Genomic DNA, 22,806 nt, shown 5'->3' with positions numbered 1-22,806 from the left:
ATTTAGTACCCTAGGGTGCCTTTATAGTCCCGTCCTTAAATTTTAATTTACTTTATTTTTTAAATGTCACTGACCCTCATATAATCTGACCCTTTAAAGGCACTTTATGCCCGGGAAATGTTTTTAAAAAATTTTCCCTTTTAAAAGCTTTTTATTTTAAGGCTTTTTTCCCTTTTTGCTACAAAAAATTTTTTCCCCAGTTATAGCTACTTTTTTCCCGGGTTTTTAAATTCATTAATTAAATTTAAAAATTTCTCAACTTTTCAATTTTTGAGAAATTTTAAAAATTTTAAGTGCATCAACTTTACACTGTAAAACATGCATGGGTTTTTAAAAAATACCCTTTAAAGAAATTTGGAAAAAATTTGGCCACCCATAATTCTAGAAGTTTCAATGTTTTTTTTGTAAAAAAAGGGAACTGGGAAAAATTTTTAATAGACACCTTTTTTTTTTTATTTTTAAAAAAATTTTACATAAAAAGGGGTCAAAAATAAATTTTAATTTGGTTTTTTATAAAAAATGGGGGCTATAAAACAACCCCAAATTTTCTTCAAAATTAAAATTTATAAAATTACAAGTGTAAAATCACAATCAAAAATAAAAGGGGAACCCTATTAGGTAAAAAACCCTGTAATACAACTTGTTTCTTACACCCTCTCAAAAACCTTTTTCCCTTTTGCTGAGAAAAAACCAAATTTTCCCCAAAAATTTTTCCAAGTAAACCTTCCCCTCGGGACAAAATTGGGTCCCTGGAAGGGTTTTTGTTTTGCACTTTTTTTTAACCAATCAAACAATCTGGAAAATTATGATTCAAATATTTTTAAACCCCAAACCGGGGCACTTAACATTTTTATTTTTGAGCCAATTTTATCAATAAATTATTCTCTAAATCTGGCAAAAAAAAGGGTTTGACCATGCTACAAAAAAATTTGAAATAAAACAAATATTAACAAAGGAAAAACTAATTTTTTTTTTAAAATTTTTGTATCTTTTTTTCCCTTTTGCATAGAATCGGGAATATAAAATTTTAAACAAGAAATTTCACCCCTTTAAAATTTTTTTATCATTTCTTTGAATTTAAAAAATACATTTTTTTGTTTCCCCCTAATTTTACCCGAAAAAGTCCCTAAAATCCCCTTTAAACCCTGTTTTTAAAGCCTCTGCCCAAACCCCCGCAATCCCGTATGGCCAGGCTAAATAAGGTTCATGTTCATGTTTTTTTAACATCAAAATTCCTTAAACTTTAAGTGAACTGAAAGAAGATCCATGATACAAATTTAGCAGGTAAAGGGTGATTAATTACTGTGAATTCACTTAATTTCATGGACTTCAAATCTGGTGGTTTTGTCACAAAAATCATTTTCGTGGGTACTTAAATTTGTGCACTGTTTATTTTTCCAAAAGATAAAACTAAATAATGTGATGCCAAATAATCTTACAGCAAAAGAAATTAAATTTCGTTGGATCTTAAATTTGTGAATAGACTTATCCATGAAAATAACAAAAATCAGTACCCCACGATTATTTATGATTTTGCAGTAATATATAAAAAATTGTTTCTAGCACAACTAGTTTGAAGCACAATGGCATTATTGTTACTGATAAATTTATATCTATATCCATAAGTATATCGTAAGTGTTTCTATATATTTAGTCTGTTCTGTCTTTGTTGTTTCTCCAGATGCAGAAGTTAATTACACTTGCGAAGCTGACCCAGCCTAGGTACGGTATAAGTATATACGCTGCTGTTGGATTCACTTGGTAAAAACTTGCCATAGTAGCAACAATAGAGCCCCATAATCCTAGTATCTCAGCGAATGCCTGCAAATATTAAACAGTATCTTTTACTTAACTCTTAACACACTAACATATCTAACATTGACTTGTTCATCTTTCAATCTGAACAAAGCCATTCATCATATCTTTGGAAAATTTTAAAATATGAACTGACTGAATAGCAAATACATGTAGTTAAGACCATGATCGGATGACACAAACATGATGTCCTTTTTTCTAATAGCAAATTAGGAGCAATTTTTTTTATATAAAATTATTCATTTGATCTAGAGTGTTCTAAATGTATAATAATTCATTAATTTTTGTTTAAATTTATATATTACCTTTCAATGATAGTAATATATTGTGCATATGACTTAGTTCTACATACCAGCATACCTTATGAATAAAAACATTTTGATAAACTTTTATAATACTGCATGTTTGTAACATTGCTATTTTGGATAATTGTGATGTTTACAATGTACAAAATGTATATAGATTTATATACAAGGCTGCCATCAATTTATGAAGAAATCTCACTTTTTTCTCTAATAAAAGATGCTTGCTGTATTATAAATTTGTTTTAAATATTTCTGACAGTTGTAAGAATATAACCGTCACCTGGCTTGGGTTATATTTCCAAACAACTGTTTATATATGGCTATATAACCTGTCAAAAACCATTATAACTAATAATAAAAGTGAAAATATAGAGGTATTTTACTAAATAAAAGCAAGCTGTATAATTATAATTAAACAGAAACTATACTAACCAGACCAAGTTTCTTGTACTTGAAAAAGATAGGTGACCATGCCCAGTTGAGTACCAAACTTGTCCCATAGCAAGCAAGAGGTAGAGCAGCCTCACCTTCAAACCCTCCACCGTCACGGTAAACCATGTAGGATGCATACCCCATAGAACAGAACAAGCCCGTCCAAACTGGTGGAAACAGCCATGACGGAGGTTGAAATGATGGTTTCTTCAATGCCTAACATACAAAGAGAAAAAAATGAAAATCATATTCATTTAATGTCACAAAATCATCTATAACGATAAAATGATGAATTTCCAGCTTTACTGGTTGAGAAAAGTCCTAGAAAACCTCAGATGCTATGTAGTGTATGGTTTGATGCATAAGCCAAGGCACCCTTAAATCTAGCTTGATACATGTACCTTCATCACATGAAAGAATCTGAAATTTTCTGAATGTGATGTTAATCCACAGAGATGTGGGGCAAGTGGTGTAAGTCAATGACTTTGAGTTAAACCTGGAAGCCATGAAGCCCCCCCCCACCCCCTCCCCAAGCTATTTGACCATTGCCAACAACTTTCATGTATAATTATTTCATGGTTTGTAAATATGTCTGATACTAAATACTATCAATGTAATAATTCATTGTAATACAGACCTTCCATTATGGACCAATTCACTTTAAAATTATAATATCATAAATGCTTAGGAATTAAAATATTACTGAAGAATAGTCATATGAACTATCATAAATGAGCTAATTATACATGTACCTGATACCATGTAATCTCCCCAGGTTTAGAGGGTCTTGTCTGTGCTCTTGTTACAAAACTACCAAGATATCCTCCAATATTTGGCAGCAAAATGGCTGCAACTGGTTTCAGGTAATTGGCCATCTAAAAAAAAAAGTTCATAATTTATAACATTATCTTGCGATAAAAATTGAATAATATTACACTCAAATCAACTGTTACAATGATTCTTGAACCATCACAGGGAAGAAAGGAAACATTGTTTTTTTTGTTTGTTTTTTTATTTAAGGCTGCCTGCCTGCAGATCAGCCAAAATATTTCTGAAAAAAAAAAAACAATTATTTAAGAGCGATCAGTAATCACATGTGTCGCCTCATGATGGCCAATTTCATGTTCATTGTTGGGACAAATTTTGTGACAGACGGACAGACAGACGGACAGTGCACAACTAGACTTGGTACTGATCATTCCTGTAAAGTTTGGATAAAATTGCACCAGTAGTTTATGAGGAGTAGTCCGGACAAGCTTTTGTGTATCTGGCAACACACAGAAAAAAACACCTTTTTATCAAAGGGCCATAACTCGACCAAAAATCATTCAACCAGAAAACCCATGCAACATGCACAAGGACTTGAGCTACAGATCAATCCTGTAAAGTTTCATTGAAATTGCATAAGTGGTATAAGAGAAGTAGTCGGGACAAACTTTAAAAATAAAAATTATTAAAGGGCCATAACTCTGACAAAAATCATTGAACCGGAAAATGCTGACAATATACACAACTAGACTTGATACTGATCATTCCTGTAAAGTTTGGATAAAATTGCACCAGTTATGAGTTTATGAGGAGTAGTCCGGACAAGCTTTTGTGTATCTGGCAACACACAGAAAAAAACACCTTTTTATCAAAGGGCCATAACTCGGCCAAAAATCATTCAACCGGAAAACCCGTGCAATATGCGCAAGGACTTGAGCTACAGATCAATCCTGTAAAGTTTCACTGAAATTGCATTAGTGGTATAAGAGAAGTAGTCCGGACAAACTTTAAAATTAAAAATTATTAAAGGGCCATAACTCTGGCAAAAATCATTGAACCGGAAAATGCTGACAATATGCACAACTAGACTTGGTACTGATCATTCCTGTAAAGTTTGGATGAAGTTGCACCAGTAGTTTATGAGGAGTAGTCCGGACAAGTTTTGTGACGGACGGACGGACAGACAGACAGACAGACGACGGAGAAGTGATCCCTATATGTCGCCACTACTCCGTAGAGGCGACACAAAAAACACACAAAAAAACTAACATTTTAAGAAAAGGAAAAAAAAAAGAGCTGTCACCCAAGTGACAAATGCCCCGAAAGGGTTTTTTTAAGCATGAAGGTATTATGTGAAAGTAACAAATTGCTGAATATTGTTCTTTGTACAATGTATTATTGTACCTGTAATCTCTAATTGTGATAGCATGAACATTCAAAATATAAGTGTGACCTTGACCTTTGAAGAAGGGAAATGGTTCCTGGATGCGACAAAATGTTGCTGTGAGATAGACATTTGTGCCAAATTATTTCAAAATCCCTCAATGCATAACAAAGTTACAGTCTGGACATGATTTTGTGTAAGTGGGGACATTTATGCCTAGTTATTTTAGAATTGTTCGATGCATGACAAAGTTACAGCCCGGACACGAATGTGTGTACCTATAAACTCTATTTGTGATAAAGTGAACTTCAAAAAAGCAGTGTGACCTTGACCTTTGTGGAAGGGACGTGATTATTGGACGCAACACATTGTCTTGATATTGTAGACATTTATGCCAAGTTATTTTAAAATCCTTCCATGCAACAAAGTTACAGCCCGGACACGATTGTGTGTACCTATTAATTCTAATTGTGATAATGTGAAACTTCAAAATGTTAGTGTGACCTTGACCTTTGAGGTAGAAATTCTTAGACGTGACACATCGCCTTGATGTGGTAGACATTTATGCCTAGTTATTTTAAAATCATTCGATGCATGACAAAGTTACAGTACGGACACGAATGTGTGTACCTATTTACTCTAATTGCGATAATGTGAAACTTCAAAATGATATTGTGACCTTGACCTTTGAGTCAGGGACATGGTTCTTAGCAGAACACATCGTCTTGATGTGGTACACATTTGTGCCAAGTTATTTCATAATCTCTCAATGTATGACAAAGTTACAGTCCAGACACAAATGAAGTGGGACAGACGGACGGACAGACAGACAGACAGTGCGTTTATATTATGCCTCCCTTTGGGGGTATAAAAATTAAAGATTCAATAATCATTTACAGGTTATGTACAACATATGACTGATTTTACATTATTTACCACCAGATATTAATTTTGCTTGCTTTATAGTATAACAATGCACAGTTTATTGTTCAAATGCTTTGTAATTAATCACATCATATTCCTACACCTTTTAACTCGAAACGTGCATTCTTCTACACAAATGCACTCAAAACTGATATCTATTTCCTGAATAAAAAATATTGCTAGATCATTTTCTATCATTCTCTTAGTCAGTTGCTGAAATATTAAATTATAAAACAAGAGATGTCAGTAGGACAGTGTGCTTGACTATTCTTTATAGTGCTTGATAGTAAAAATGCGGCATTATATAGTAAAAAAAGCTTGATATAGTGACCTCCTCCTGTGCACTGGTTGCAATTAGGATCGTGCAAAGTAGCCAGATGTGTATGGACTTTGAAATTATCTGAGGTGGTACACAATTAAACTTTAAAATAAATTCTAAGTTGAACAAGAGCTGTAAGTAGTACGTTCGACTATTTTTCGTGCTTGATAGTAAAAGAGGCTTTCTAAGTTCACAAAAGGGCCAATTTTCTTTTCAAATCCATGTTACAGTTAAAGGCCTTGGAGAGTGTCCTATTATGCTCTTGAAGTGTATACAATTTCACTAGTTTCAAAGTCTATGTCAATGGAATATGAAATTATCTGAGGTGGTTCACAAACTTTAATGTAAATTCAAAGTTCAAAAATGGCATTATTCTGTCAAAATGCTTGCTAGAGTTACCTCCTCTTGTTTACATGGGGGCATCATGGTGAACAAGTGAGGAAAGTTTCAAAGCCATATATCAATGATCTTTGAAAATATTTGAGATGGTAACTAAGCAAACCTTAACATAAATTGTAAGTCAAAAAAGGGGTATAACTCTGTCAAAATGCTCAATACAGTGACCTCCTCCTGTGTACAGTTTGGGGGCATAATGGTTAATAAGTGTGTAAAGAACAAGAGCTGTCACAGGAGACAGCGAAGCTCGACTAATAAAATACTGGACGCAGTAAGGAGGACAAAACTATGAAAGAAAAATCAATTATGTATAATTATGTATTAAGTTATAGTAAAAAAATAACATTTGTTAACATAAATTCCAAGATCATGGGGAATAATTCTAGAAATAGTCATGCTAGAGTTATGGACCTTGCCACACAACATTTGTGTAATGATAAGAAATATATATTTGAAGTTTGAAGTAGATACCTTAACAAGAGCTGTCCGTAAGACAGCGCGCTCGACTTTTTTATTGCTTGCCAATAAAAAAAGTTTTTGCAGTAAAAGGCAATACAAGAATCTCTGTATTTTTAAAGTGAACAATGGCCATGAGCATTAAGATATTTAGTGAAGAATTATTTTACTGAATTGTGTGATACCCTTGAACACTGCAGCAAAGTTTGAAATGTTTAAGTCAAAAGAGGGCTGGTAAGAAAGAAAAAAAAACTGAGTTGAGTTTTTTAGTGCTTGCCTATAATACAAAACATTGACAGTTAAGGGCCATAATTCAAATAAAATCTTTGACAGAATTACCTTCTCCTGGACATGTTTGGGAATCATGATTGTAAACAAGTATTCCAACTTTCAAATTAATATCTCAAACAGTTCAGTCAAAAAGTGGACTGGTACTAAAAACTTAACCAAGATTCTAAGTCGATAAAAGGCCTTAATTTTTAAAACAAATCCTTGACAGAGTTACCTTCTCTTGCGTACAGATGGGGGTAATGATGTGAAATAGCATTAAAAGTTTCAAAGCAATATCTCAAAGGGTTAAGGCAATAAGTGGATTTTACCCATATTCAATGTATTTTCTAAGTCAAAAAGGGGCATAATTCTGTCAAAAACCTTGACAGAGTTATGTCCTCTTGTCTGTTGATGAAGGTCGTGATGGTAAACAAGTATGGTCAGTTTCAAAGCAATACCTCTCAATGGTTTTGAAATAAAGTGAGGTGGTACAAAAAACTTAACCAAGCTCAATACACTTTCTAAGTCAAAAAAGGGCCATAATTCTGTCAAAAACCTTGACAGAGTTATGTACTCTTGTCTGTAGATGGAGGTTATGATGGTGAACAAGTATGGTAAGTTTCAAAGCCATACTTGTAATACTTCTGAAATAAAGTGGGGTGGTACGAAAAACTTAACCAAGGTGTGACGCCAACGCCGACGCCGGGGCGAGTAGGATAGCTCCCCTTTTCATAGAAAAGTCGAGCTAAAAAGTAAAGAAGTTATTATATTTCTTAAAGAAAATCCTAAGTTCAAAGAGAGATAAATCTGTAAATATTGCTTCAAGAGTTATGAAAATTGTCACATAAAATGTAATTGATGATAAGGAATAAGTATTTGAAGTTTGAGGTAGATACTTTTAAAAATAAAAAAGTTATAATAAAAAATAACATTTTTCTAGTAAAAAAATCTAAGTTTATGGGGAGATAATTCTTGCAATATTGGTGCTTGAGTTATGAACCTTGTCACATAAGATGTGGATGATGATAACGTAAATATATTTGAAGTATGAGGTTGATCCCTTTAGAAATAAAGAAGTAACAGTAAGAAATAGTACTTTTTGAGGAAAATTCTAAGTTCAAGGGGAGATAAATCTGAAAATATTGGTGCTAGAGTTATGAACCTTGTCACGTAAGATGGGGGTGATGATAACGTAAATATATTTGAAGTATGAGGTTGATCCCTTTAGAAATAAAGAAGAAACAGTAAGAAATAGTACTTTTTGAGGAAAATTCTAAGTTCAAGGGGAGATAAATCTGAAAATATTGGTGCTATAGTTATGAACCTTGTCACATAAGATGGGGATGATGATAAGGTAAATATATTTGAAGTATGAGGTTGATCCCTTAAGAAATAAAGAAGTAACAGTAAAAAATAGTATTTTTTAAGGAAAATTCTAAGTACAAGGGAAGATAAATCTGAAAATATTGGTGCTAGAGTTATGAATCTTGTCACATAAGATGTGGTTGATGATAAGGAACATATATTTGAAGTTTCAAGTTGATACCTTAAGAAATGACAATGTTATAGTGAAAAATATTTTACTGCACCAAAACTTTAATCTAAAATCTGGACGCCGACGCCGGGGCGAGTAGGACAGCTCTCCATATACTTCGTATAGTCGAGCTAAAAATAAATGAAATAGGTATGATGGCTGATTTGTGCCACCTGGTTTTCACCCTGCGAACCCACTAATTTGTGTGTCTTTTGCCCCGCGACCACGCCAAGCAAAAGTCAAGAGCTGACAAGTTAAAATGGCTGGGACGTGGATAGTCCTATAAATATGACGTCACTTTCAGATAATTTTGCTTCTAGGCAAAGCAACGTTATATCGAAGTTGCTCAAAAACCCATAGCATGGTATGCCAGAAAATCAGGCGGAACGAAAAATTTACATTAATTTTGACCTATTAATGAACAAAACTAAAAAATAAATACCTTTTGACAAAATAATTTAACTGTCACATCCGAAAAATCGTGATTAAATCCTCTCATGCAATTAAATTCCTTATACAGCCCATAAACAAATGGTCACCATACAGTGCGCGAAATCTGATTGGCTTATTAAAATGCAAGCGTATAACTGAGTCAGAAGATTCTAACAGAAAATTACTCAGAAGATTCTAACAGACTATTTTTATGCCCCCCCCCCCCCCCCGGGCATATAGTAATTGAACCGTCCATCCGTCTGTCCGTATGAGGTTAACCTAGAACGGCAAGTTGGATTTTTCTTAAATTCTACCTAAATCAGTACCAATGGCTTCTAAGTTTACACACTTACTAATCAATACAAAGTACATGATCTGGGCAAGTTACATAACTCTGGCTTTCATATTTACCAAGTTATTGCCCTTTTCAGCACAATGGTTAACCTAAAACGGCAAGTTGAAAATATCTTAAGTTCTATCTATACTAATGGCTTTATAATTTCCACACTTACTTATCAATACAAAGTACATGATATTGCCAAGTTATATCCCTTTTTTCACTTTGAAAATAGGGCCTTGTCTGGTTAACCTATTTCGGCAAGTTGGATTTATCTTAAATTTCTCCTAATTGCTTAATTTCTTTAATGATATCTTTCATATTAAGTAGGTGGATACCTTTGATGGTCCTCTAATTTTTTGTGGAGTAAGCGGTCTCTAGGGTCAAGGTCACTGGTTTAAGAAATAAATATAAACATTTTTGCTCATACAGCCTTTTTTTTTTTAGTTGATGTCTTAGTTTAATACAAACATGCCAAGGGAGGTCCTCCTTCTTTGGGTGTAGTAAGGGGTCATTTGGGTCAAGGTCAATGTTACCAATTTCAAGGTCACCAATGTTAAAAATAGATTTTTACATTTTCACAGGTGTAGTAACCTTATTCTCTGGACAGATGTTATTTATAATTGATAGAAACATAAACTTTGATGGAGTTAGTGGACAGTTGGGTCAAGGTCACCAGTGTTAAAAATAGATTTTTACACATTTGCTCATACAGCCTTTATTAAGTGACAGATATATTTATATTTGGTAGGAAGATAACTTGCATGGTATTCATCCTTTTGATTGGGGTAGGATCAGTGGGTCAAGGTCACTTGTGCTAATAATAGATTTTTACACTTTTGCCCATACAGCTTTTATTTATTGACAGATGTATTTCATATTTGGTAGGAAGATAACTTGCATGGTATTCTTCCTTTGGATGGAGTAAGGGGTCAGTTGGGTCAAGGTCACCTGAGTGCTAAAAATAGATTTTTACACTTTTGCCCATACAGCCTTTATTTATTGACAGATGTATTTCATATTTGGTAGGAAGATAACTTACATGGAATTCTTCTTTTGGATAGAGCTAGGGGTCAGTTTGGTCAAGGTCACCAGTGCTCAAAATAGATTTTTACACTTTTGCTCATACAGCCTTTATTTAATGACAGGTTTATTTCATATTTGGTAGGAAGATAACTTGCATGAAGTTGAATATTTTTCAGTCAGAGCAATGACTTGGCAACTTATATTTTTCACAATTACAAAATGCCATGACTTTGTCAAGCTATATAACTTGTGTTTACAATTTTTTGGCAATTTTTCTGTCTATAACTGAGTGAATGGGTAGACATTTTTTTAAATATTGCTACTGACAAGAATCTGAGCCGGGGGCATTTGTGTTTAACAAACACGTTCTTGTTTTAACGAAATAATTGCCCATGCACCGTCAGCATGTTCGAATATATTTTTCCATCCAAAAATTTGGAATCAATCTGTAAAACACCTTACTTAACCAGTATGGCTGATAGACAAAAATAGATTGATGTTTATATCTTATTTTAAATTGATAAGTACATTGTTTGAGATTAGTTTATGATTGAGAAAAGAAGATAAGCTTTTGAATAAAGCTTGAAAAGCAAGATAATAGACCTTTTTTGAATTTTTTATGATGTTATGCGTTTATGAGCAAAAACTGTTTGACTCAGGCTTGACCGACAAAAACTATAACAACTTTGTAACGTCTAATACGTGGAAAAACCGAGCGGGCCGAAGGCCCCGCGAGGGCTGTAGCGCTCTTAGATAACATGTATGACGCCTATCAATTCCTATGAAATCAAATTAAAACTAAATGAAAATTTCAAAAAAATATATATCCTATACCTAATGAGCTATGAAAAAATCTTAAGTTAACTGGGCGCCGCCATTTTGAAATCCTTTTGAGCTAAATATAGATATCAGAGCGCTTTTTATGAGTGTCTATATTATTCGGACTATTGCTAGCAGACGCTTGCTAAATAACACTTCCGGTAAAAGAATGATGCTCAAAATCAGAAAATAAACATGCATTTTATTGATTAGAACTATTATTACGATTATAATTATAACAAAGTTACTTTAACATATCCTTTTTGATAAATTAGCACATTAAAAAAATAACGCTTAAAACAACAACTGTTGTGATCAGAGATTAACAAATGGCGGACTGGATTTTCCAAACGCTGACGTATGCGCAGTGGCCCCCCTTTAGGTTCGGAGATTTTCGGAATATTCCGAGCGCTCCGATGATAGGTTGAACACCACCAATTTATTCATTTTGTTTACGGTACAAACTACCTGCAAGAAAGGTCAGGTTTGCTTGTACATTTAACATGTTATGCTAAAATCATAATTCATAAGAGCTTTCCGTGCCATAGGTAGCACCTAATTTCGGCAATCTCCTGGTTTAGACCCCTATGTATTTTTCAGGAGTAAAACTTGTATATAATACACTAAGGAAAACGGAATGAACTTTATATATACACAGACGCTTGGGGGGTCAGATCCTGCCCCGCAACGTGATACGCCCCTGTAAACACTCTACCAAAACTATTTTAATATTTAAACACGAATGGTACATCTATTACAACGATAAAAATGGTTTTCAAACAATTTTTATGTATATGAAAAAATACTGTATACCATCAAGTCTCAATAAAGTAAAGATTGCAGACTCCAAAATGTAAACACGATCACCCTTGTATAATAAAACCTTTATAAATCATTATTAAATGAACCTTACCGTGACTTTTCCGGTGTAAATCAATAGAAAATAGAATTATCTCCTAGATGCAATCAGAATATAAACATTTATACATCTCATTGTAATATGAAAATCAACATTTAATTAAAACCGAAAGTAAATTTTGCGTTCTGTCCAACCAATACGAGACCTGATCCCGGCTCTGCGTGGAGCGCTTGTCAAGCCGGTATCCAAACGGTGTACATGCTTTCGACTAGATATCTACTCGAGCATTCTATCCTCATGTCCAAATTCAAATATTTAAATTGTACATTTTATAGAATAAAAAAAAAACTTGGGAAACAACACACTGTGCATCTTGGTAATAGTTTTCTTACAAATAAATGTCTTTTAAACGAGCGTTTGCAGACAGCTAATACGCGGGACACGAGGATATAATGCTCGAGTAGATATCTAGTCGAAAGCATGTACACCGTTTGGATACCGGCTTGACAAGCGCTCCACGCAGAGCCGGGATTAGGTCTCGTATTGGTTGGACAGAACGCAAAATTTACTTTCGGTTTTAATTAAATGTTGATTTTCATATTACAATGAGATGTATAAATGTTTATTCTGATTGCATCTAGGAGATAATTCTATTTTCTATTGATTTACACCGGAAAAGTCACGGTAAGGTTCATTTAATAATGATTTATAAAGGTTTTATTATACAAGGGTGATCGTGTTTACATTTTGGAGTCTGCAATCTTTACTTTATTGAGACTTGATGGTATACGGTATTTTTTCATATACATAAAAATTGTTTGAAAACCATTTTTATCGTTGTAATAGATGTACCATTCGTGTTTAAATATTAAAATAGTTTTGGTAGAGTGTTTACAGGGGTGTATCACGTTGCGGGGCAGGATCTGACCCCCAAGCGTCTGTGTATATATACTCCTGGTTTAGACCCCGGGGTCTAATCCAGGATATAGCCGTTTTATTTCTTAAATCTACCTCTGCGCCCCTGTTGGGCGAAGTTTTATTTAATTGATTTCGCCCTGTGTTCCCGCTTACTAATAAGTATGTTTTCACTCGCGCCCGCACCATTGCAACTTCTTAATTCTCAACTTTTCGCTTGGCAGGGCCAAAAAATATGAATGGCACAAATCAGCTGCCATCAATAGGGGAAGAATTGACTGCATATAATATGTTAAATTTGAGGTAGGGAGGAAAATTGTCAGAGGATGAACAGATAGTTAGGGGGAGTAACTCGTAACGTTCCAAGGGAGAGAATAAAATTATGCGGAAATCGTTGAAGCATTTGTTTTCGTCATCGTACTTCAACTGTTTGTCATCGTACGTTACTGTATTCAAATGTTGTGTTCGTTATCAATTGAGCTACAGCAACTTACATCAAAATTATAAAGTTACAGTTGTTCGTGCACAGCTTTGCACAGTTCGACTTTCACAGGCCGGCACAGTCAGGTGATTTGCAGGTGAGTAACCTCCCTTTTTTCTCCGGCTGCTTATGCTAATGAAAATAAGCTGGAAAAAGTATATGTTAATAAGTATCATACACTTGAATTTCTATTCCTTGACATTTTTCCTTTTACAAGTTTGAATTATATATTACGATCCGATCACATTTTTGTGGAAATTGAATACAAGTTAATTGTGCTTACATCATGGAAAAATGTAAACAAAAAATTCAGAATTATCATTTATACATTTAAAGTTAAATCATAAATGTCTGAATATACAATCCAGCTGATATAACAGTTAAGACATTCTGTAATAAGAAACTTTTTGTTAGTTTATTAATCAACAAAAATGGTTTCCTTTGAAATTGGATGCAATTTTATATTCATTTTAAAGAAATCATTTACACTGAAATATTTTAAATCACTTTGCCTTGTTGTCTTCCTGGGTGTTTTTCAATCAGTCTCAGCTAGAAGTGCAAACAGATTGTTGGTCATATCATTTGATGGTTTTAGATGGGATTATATCCATAAAGCAAACAACTTGACAAGTTTTCACAGGATGATAAATGATGGCGGATGGGCAATTCATGGCATAAAAAATACATTTCTGACTAAAACGCTTCCAAATCATTTTACAATTGCAACTGGTCTTTATGAAGAATCTCATGGTGTAGTTGGCAATGTTATGTATGATCCTGCATTCAAAGAAACATTCCATGGTTGGCTTGACAAAGATGCCCGTGATTCAAAATGGTGGGATAATGGTGGAGAACCAATATGGGTAACAAATCAGAGGCAAGATACTCAACACAGGTCAGGTGTTTTAGCTTGGCCAGGAGGTCTCGCAATAGTCAAAGGAATTTTAGCTTACAAAACTGAGTCAGCATTTGATGGCTTGACAATGAAGGAAAGAGCCAAGAAAATGATTAAATGGTTCAAAGATGATTATCCAATAAATCTAGGCCTGTATTATGAAAATGAGCCTGATGAAACAGGCCATGCATTTGGTCCTGACTCAAAAGAAGTTCTGAGTAAAATATATCAGCTGGATAACTTATTGGGAGATATTTTATATGACTTGGAAGACAATAAATTACTAGAAACTACCAACATTATTGTTACCAGTGACCATGGGATGACACCCACACCAGTTAAGAATGATACCTTAAAGATCAATTTAGATGATTACATTAGTTTGAATTCCTATAACATCACATCAAAGAATCCTGTGGCTGGAATATTTCCTGCATCTAAAGGTAAAATATTGGGGTTGCAAAAGAGCTGCTTGCAAATTAACCTGCTGGAACTGAATTTAATAGCCCAATAACTACCAATATAGATACATGTAGATCCAGACCAGCATGCACATCCATGCTGTCAGTCTGACCAGGCTCCATACTGTTGGCTGCTTAAATTTTAATTTTGATCTTCAAATATCCTTAAACTGATTATGGACAGTTAAAAAATGGGAGCTGAACAAGTCCATTTAAAAAATTTATTAGAGTAAGGGTTAAAAATCTCATAAGATACATTTATAATGATAATAGTGTAATGTTAATATACTTTACTAGTATAACTATGTATAATGTAGCCTGTTAATTCACCTGTCACAGTCAGACTCAGCTACATGTATATATAGTCCACTTAGTGTAATGTCACTTACCTGTCAATCAAAAGTTATTTCTGCTAGTACCACTGGGCATCACGGTAAACATTATGAGAAACAATCCTCCATCCATAAACAATCCATAATTATGGGCTATCAGGTTTGATCAACTCACGGTCTTAGTAAGGGATAACTTGTTTTATAGAAGAAAAACATTACACATACTCAAAGAAACTTGTTAATCTGTTATATGTATTTTTTTTAAAAACATATTCTTTCAGAGTTGGAAGATGAGATTTTCCAAAATTTATCAAGAATTCCTCATGCTCATGTTTACCGCAAGAAGGATATTCCACCAGAGTACCATTATACAAATAATCGTAGAATCCCAGCGATTATCCTTGAGCCTGAGGAACATTACTGGATATCATACAATGGCTCGGCTGGAGTTAGTAAGTAATATTCTTTTTCTTGTATCTGATGAATTAATTACATGTACTGGGAAATTTAATAAATTATACAATATTTTGTTAATTTAGATCAATATTGAAATGTAAATCATGTTCGTGAAATGATAAATTCAAGACAATTGAAACTCCATCATGGAAAGGAATTGATATGTGTTATGCTTGTTTTCAAATCAATATATATATATATCTATTATTGTGCTGTAAAATGATATATGCTTGTAAATTTGCTAAATAAAATATGTTAAACTTAACTACTGGAAAAACTATGTACTAATTGAAGGAGCAGTGGCCTTTTGGTTAGTGTCTGCCTCTCAACCCAGGGATTGTGAGTTTGAGTCCTTCTTAGGTCAGGACCATGTTTCCTCATAATTATGACCTCAGTAATTGGTAGTTCCAGGAAGTGGTCAAGAACATATCAAATTAGCAACTATTGCTGCCTTCTTTATAATAAGGGCATAAATAAATAAATGTTTAAACTGAAATACTAACACACAGTATGCCATCTCCTGTTTTTGTCAATCAAGTTATAACATAAGAAAGAATTAAATCTATGCCACCAGTGAGGCATATGTCTTGTAAAAAAGGTTACATTGTATTAACCCACTTGTTTATTTTCAGATGGAGAACATGGCTACAACAACAGTTTAACCAGTATGCATCCTTTCTTCATTGCCATGGGTCCGGATTTCAAGCCGGGAGCAAAAGTTGATACATTTGACAATGTTGACATATATCCACTCATGTGTAAATTATTACAATTGAAACCGGCACCGAACAATGGGTCATTAGAAATAGTTTCTAAGCTGCTAGTAAATAGAGACAGTTCAGGGTCATCAACATTTGGTGTCTGTAAGTGTCTGTTATTTAAATGTCTTTGAACTCTTTTTATATATGGGGAGCCATTGCTTATGTTGATTTAACGGTCAGTCTCTCAATTCAGGGATAGCGGGTCTGAGTTCTACTAGGGTCATGGCCTTTTTTGTCATATGTCACCACTCACCAGTAATTGCTGGTTAGTTTTCAGGATGGAGATCCAGACTGGTTCAAAAATTTAGTTTAAATAAACAAAACTGTACATATATGTTTATTGTTAATAGGCTATAGATGTTTATTTATACTTTTTACAAGATATTATTATATGCAGATAATGTATACATTAAAGCAGAAAGGAATGTCTTAGAGCTCATATGAAAAAAATGACATCAATGATGAGGCTATTTTGAAATTTAACTTTTTTAAATTGTCTCTGAAAAACAAAAACAGAGTAGTAAAGGTACAGTAAAATGTATGCACACATATGAAATTAAATGTAGATAAATGAAAAACTAATGTTAAAAGTGTGTTTTGTAAAAATTGTCTTGTTTAGTTACTAATTCTTCTCCTTTAAACAAAGTTCCTACAAAACTGAACAGTTCAAACATTTTGGAGCAGTGGCCAGTAGATTATAGTGCCTGCTGCTTAACATATGGCCATGAATGTTTTATCATATTTTTCTTCTCTATTTTTCAGACATATTGATATTACTGCTGATAGGTTTAGTTGGTGGTATATTTGGGGTCGCCGTGTGTCAGGCCCACAGGGAACATAGGCGTAGGAGACTGGCGGTCTCTAGCTTCTCGTTACCACACAGCTTTAGATACTCCAAATCTGATAGAATGCCATTGATGACCAACTCTTCAGATGATGATTTTAATGATGAATCTTAGTGTTTTAGCAATGTTATCATAGTTGTTATATCATAGTTGTTATATCAGTTTTACCTAGGTTTTCTGACAGGTTTTTGGATTGGTGAATGTCAGTGGGCGGGTTAACTTTCAGCTGGGCTGTAGAATAACTTTTGTGTCCAACTTTTATTATATGAACATTTTATTCTCAAGGGTTTAAATCAAACTTTGACAGAATTATTAAAAATTGTTGTCAAGGGCCATGAGGCATATTTCCAGATATTATGAATTGATTGTTGATATGTTATGTAATTTTTGCATTAAACCTGGCTTTTTAACTTGTTTTCAAAATGTAAATATGTGTTCACTTTTTAGTCCCCTACAGGTTTAACCGGAGGGGACTTTACCTTTACTCTCCATCCGTCTGTCCGTCCACAAAACTGGATCCCGTGATAACTTAAAAAATACTAAAAATATTTTTATGAAACTTGATATATGGATAGATTTCTGATTTTTACGCTTTTTCACTATAACTTCTTTATATCTTAAGGTATTTATCTAAGTCGACAGAAAAATGAATTCATTTGAAATAAACAGGGAAGGTTAAAAAAAGGTTAAGCGTATTTGCTTTGTTTCGAAAGAAAAGGGAATATTTGTTTGTTGGCAACAATACATGTACTACATATTTTACTTTGCATAAAGGTAATTTCAGAAGCAAACAAATTTCCATATGATATCAGATGTACACACAAGTTCTGTCACTTATTTAGAAATCACTTTAATTTATCAGTACTCCATTTTTCCTGTCTTTCATATTTCTGAATCTAGCTATTGCTTTATACAGCTGTTTTTCAATTTTGATAGGTTGTCATACCCAGTATGAAGTATTCTTAGAATTTTGTCAAGGGTCTCGCGATTCAGATTCATGCAGCTAAAGAGGGATTTTTTTAATTTTATTAATTGGGTAAAAATGTACACGTATACACTTGAGGATGGAAACAAGGCTGAATTATGGCCTTAAAAATTGTGAAATGAAAGTCCAATATGAATATGTATTTGAAGACTGAGGATGAGGTTTTATGTCTGGTGCAATAATATATCTTTGGTGAAAGACCTTAGGTCCTTGGATCCCTATTGTTGCTCAGAATGACTGTGATTTTTAATGTTTTTTTTTACACTTTAAAGCAGGTCTCATTTCAAAAGTGAAATCTGCCCATGTATAATAGAGCATTATGCATGAAGATATATGGATTTTCTTATCAAACTTATTTTTAATGACCTCTTCAAAAACTAAAGTTATTAATCTTCTTAAAGTCCCACCTTTGGTCAAATAAATGCTATTAACAGTACAATATTTTTTAAATTTGCTTGATCACTGGAAGAAAGTTTTCAGAAAATATATTGCTGATAAAATAATGATTGTATTTTTTATGCCTTCATCATTGTACTTTGTAATTTATGTTGAGATCATAATAGCAAATATATTCATGTACAATGCATGCAGAGCTTTTGTACAATAATTGCTTTATAAGAATACATGTACATGTATATTCCTGACATAATTTGTCTCTCTGCCTTCTCACATAAATTATTTGCAGACCAAGATGTTTTGTGTATATTCAGATATAGATAAAAATATAAAGAAATCATATTCCACTTTTTGTATGCATGTGCTTTAATCCCTATTTTTCCAGATTTGTACAACTCACCATTCCAATGCAAATAGTACATACATTTGTCTGAAACAAGTGAAAAGATTTTGTATAAGCCAGGCTGACTCAATTTGATGTTATAAGTGAGCGGCGTCATGACAAAACCAACATAGTGTGTTTGCGACCAGCATGGATCCAGACCAGCCTGCGCATCAGCGCAGTCTGATCAGGATCCATGCTGTTCGCTATCAGTTTCTCTACATGTAATAGAGTTGGGTAAGCGAAACAGGCATGGAATCCTATCAGACTGCGCAAGATGCGCAGGCTGGTCTGGATCCCATGCTGGTCGCAAACCCACTTATGTTTTGGTTTTGTTTCCATGGCGTAGCTCAAAGTTTACTTTTTTAGCTCGACTATACGAAGTATATGGAGAGATGTCCTACTCGCCCGGCGTCGGGGTCGGCGTTCCGCGTCCAGATTTTAGATTAAAAGTTTTGGCTGCAGTAAAATATTTTTCACTATAAACTTTGTCATTTCTTAAGGTATCAACTTCAAACTTCAAATATATGTTCCTTATCATCAACCACATCTTATGTGACAAGGTTCATAACTCTAGCACCAATATTTTCAGATTTATCTCCCTTGAACTTTAGAATTTTCCTTAAAAAATACTATTTTTTACTGTTACTTCTTTATTTCTTAAGGGATCAACCTCATACTTCAAATATATGTACCTTATCATCATCCCCATCTTATGTGACAAGGTTCATAACTCTAGCACCAATATTTTCAGATTTATCTCCCCCTTGAACTTAGAATTTTTCCTCAAAAAATACTATTTCTTACTGTTTCTTCTTTATTTCTTAAGGGATCAACCTCATACTTCAAATATATTTACGTTATCATCATCCCCATCTTATGTGACAAGGTTCATAACTCTAGCACCAATATTTTTAGATTTAGCTCCCTTTGAACTTAGAATTTTCCATAAAAAATATTATTTTTTACTGTTACTTATTTATTTTTAAAGGGATCAACTTCATACTTCAAAATATATTTTACGTTATCACCATCCACATCTTATGTGACAAGGTTCATAACTCTAGCACCAATATTGCAAGAATTATCTCTCCATAAACTTAGATTTTTTTACTAGAAAAATGTTATTTTTTATTGTAACTTTTTTATTTTTTAAAGGTATCTACCTCAAACTTCAAATACTTATTCCTTATCATCAATTACATTTTATGTGACAATGTTCATAACTCTTGAAGCAATATTTACAGATTTATCTGTCTTTGAACTTAGGATTTTCTTAAAGAAATATAATAACTTCTTTACTTTTTAAGGTATCTACTTCAAACTTCAAATATACATTTCTTATCATTACACAAATGTTGTGTGACAAGGTCCATAACTCTAGGATGACTATTTCTAGAATTATTCCCCTTGATCTTGGAATTAATGTTAACACAAATGTTATTTTTTTTTCTATAACTTAATACATAATTATACATAATGGATTTTTTCTTTCGAATAGTTTTCGTCGCTCACTGCGTCCAGTATTTTTTAGTCCGAGTTCGCTGTCTCCCTGTGACAAGCCCTCTTGTTAGATAATACATTCCAATTTAACACATGATGAAATAGATTATTAAGTAATGAATTGTTTTCGGTTATTGAAGGAAAACTGCACAACTTGCAGACACGGCGGCTAGTCAACATAATCAAATAATTTTACCATAATCGGTCCTGTATATGCATATTAAGATTACTGTATTAGTCCATTTATAAAGTCCATAATATTATAGAAACATGAAGGAAATTTTGTTTTAAGCACCTGTGCAATGCAAATGAGTAAATGTGTTATACAACAGATAAAATGATGAGGTTTTAGAATAAAAAGAATACATTAAACTTACAAATTAAATTGACTAGGAAGTGCCATTGAATATGGACGAACATTATTGACCCGAGGCGATAGCCGAGGTCAATATGAACTTTCTGCCGGTGAATATCACATCATAATTTAATGGCTCACTAGTCAATAATTGTTTTATTATATGAATATAAGTATATACAATGTATATACATGTACCAAAGTTTGTCTTCGTTAAAGCGGCCGGGAAAAAAACGCAACATGTTGGGCGTGGCAACGACTAGCGGACGCTGCGGGCATTTACAAAAGTAATTTCAAGTTTAATGCTCATCATTGCCGGTGTAGCCTTTAAGTATAATAGTTAAAGTAATGATATTTTAATCGAGAAAATTTATGCCATATCGGGAACAAAAATGCAACAATTATTTTTTAATTAACACGTTGTAATTAACAGTCACGGTGGGGTATGGGTCATTTGAATATTGAGTTTTTAAAAATCTATTTTTAGACTGGGAAAATCCATTTCTGCCAGTTAATATGATTTTATAAAAAGTTCTGTTGATTACTGTTTGGACCAATGAGATTGCAGCTATATTTAGATCATATAATAAAGAATATTATTTTTACTACCAGCAAGAAAGACAATATCCCACTAGTCTGGAAATATGTCATTTATGATTTATATGATTCATGTGCAAAAATTACAGTTTTCCACAGATTACTGAGCACTTAAATATTTAGAAATATGATATGTAAGCCTTCCCTTTTTTATGCCCTGCATATATTGTGTAATAATGCACTTTACTGTTCCATGATTTTGATAGAGGAATAATGTGAAGCATATTAGAATGTAATATTATATTGGCACCAACATTCAAATAGTTTTTGAAGAACAAATGAACAAAATAAATATTGTGATATATATATATTGACAGTTTCATATCATTTTAGATGTAAAAATTAATTTCATATTCAGGTATAGGTGTATGACGTTAATATGACATTCCAGAGATTTGTTAAATTGCATATCTCGTATATTTTGACCTTTTTTTCACCCATTTTTTTTGTATTGTGTATGTTAATACAGCATGCCTCCATATTCATGCATATTTTCATTAAAATTTTTGAAAATGTATTTATAAGTATAATGCTGTAAAGTGTACAAAGAAAGTAATTTACACATCAAACAGCACTTATTATCCATGTAAAATAATCCACCAAAAATAGCCCCTTCTGTGTTAGTAACGCAGTAGAAATATGGTGATTCCTGCAGAAAAAACCGGTCATTAATCACACATGACATGTAATTACTTGATACTTTTTACCTCACCTGTCACAAAGTGACATGGTGAGCTTTTGTGATCGCTTTTCATCCAGCGTCCTTCTATAAACTTTTACTTCAAACGTCATTAAGTGTCCTTATAAATGGCTAAGCCATTTTCATGCAAACTTCATAGGAATGTCCGTTCCTTTGGTAGTCAACTTTAAAAATTGTTCAAAGATTTAAATTCCAAGCAGAACTCTGGTTGCCATGGCAACCAAAAGAAAAAACTTCAAATATCTTCTTTTAGAAAACCGAAAGCGCCAGAGCTTAAATATTTGGCATGAAACATCATCTAGTCAGTGTCTACTAAGTTTGTTCAAATAAATGCCCTGTGGTCATTGATTTTCCTTATTTGTATATATTAAAAACTTAAAAAATCTTCTTTTAAAAAGCCCAAACAGCTAGAGCTTAGATATTAAGCATGAAACATCTTCTAGTGGGTGTCTACCAAGTTTGTTCAAATAAAAGCCCTGGGGTCAAAATTGGCCCCGCCCCAGGGGATCATTTTCCTTTATGTATATAGTAAAAACTTAAAAAATCTTCTTTTAAAAAGCCCAAACAGCTAGAGCTTAGATATTAAGCATGAAAAATCTTCTAGGGGCCTATATACAGGTGAGCGATTTCAGGGCCATCATGGCCCTCTTGTCTTAAAATCTTAAA

The 22,806-nt window shown here is 33.3% G+C and overlaps 2 protein-coding genes across 3 annotated transcripts; one reads left to right on the top strand and one right to left on the bottom strand.

The window, feature by feature from the left end:
• Positions 1–1,372: 1,372 nt before the first annotated feature.
• On the bottom strand, positions 1,373–13,594 carry LOC132744142 (translocator protein-like). 2 transcript variants are annotated; one of them, XM_060732761.1, is made up of 4 exons: positions 13,486–13,594; positions 3,305–3,427; positions 2,553–2,768; positions 1,373–1,821 (listed from the first exon to the last, which is right to left on the bottom strand). In XM_060732761.1, the coding sequence occupies exons 2-4, from the start codon at positions 3,425–3,427 to the stop codon at positions 1,651–1,653; spliced, it is 510 nt and encodes a 169-aa protein (XP_060588744.1). In that variant the 5' UTR covers positions 13,486–13,594; the 3' UTR covers positions 1,373–1,650. The 2 variants fall into 2 exon arrangements, with proteins under 2 accessions (XP_060588744.1, XP_060588742.1); XM_060732759.1 differs by lacking the exon at positions 13,486–13,594 and adding an exon at positions 9,046–9,166.
• Positions 13,595–13,737: 143 nt separating this feature from the next.
• On the top strand, positions 13,738–19,127 carry LOC132744141 (bis(5'-adenosyl)-triphosphatase enpp4-like). Its single transcript, XM_060732758.1, has 4 exons — positions 13,738–14,810; positions 15,442–15,612; positions 16,249–16,479; positions 17,140–19,127. Exons 1-4 carry the CDS (start codon positions 13,904–13,906, stop codon positions 17,334–17,336), a joined length of 1,506 nt encoding a protein of 501 aa, XP_060588741.1. The 5' UTR covers positions 13,738–13,903; the 3' UTR covers positions 17,337–19,127.
• The last annotated feature ends 3,679 nt before the right edge of the window (positions 19,128–22,806 follow it).

The sequence above is a fragment of the Ruditapes philippinarum genome, unplaced genomic scaffold (genome assembly GCF_026571515.1).
Source record: "Ruditapes philippinarum isolate M1 unplaced genomic scaffold, ASM2657151v2 ctg14495_1_1_1_1, whole genome shotgun sequence".
NCBI lineage: Eukaryota > Metazoa > Mollusca > Bivalvia > Venerida > Veneridae > Ruditapes > Ruditapes philippinarum.
Note: the sequence above shows the minus strand (reverse complement) of the source record. Positions and strands in the feature narration are given on the sequence as shown.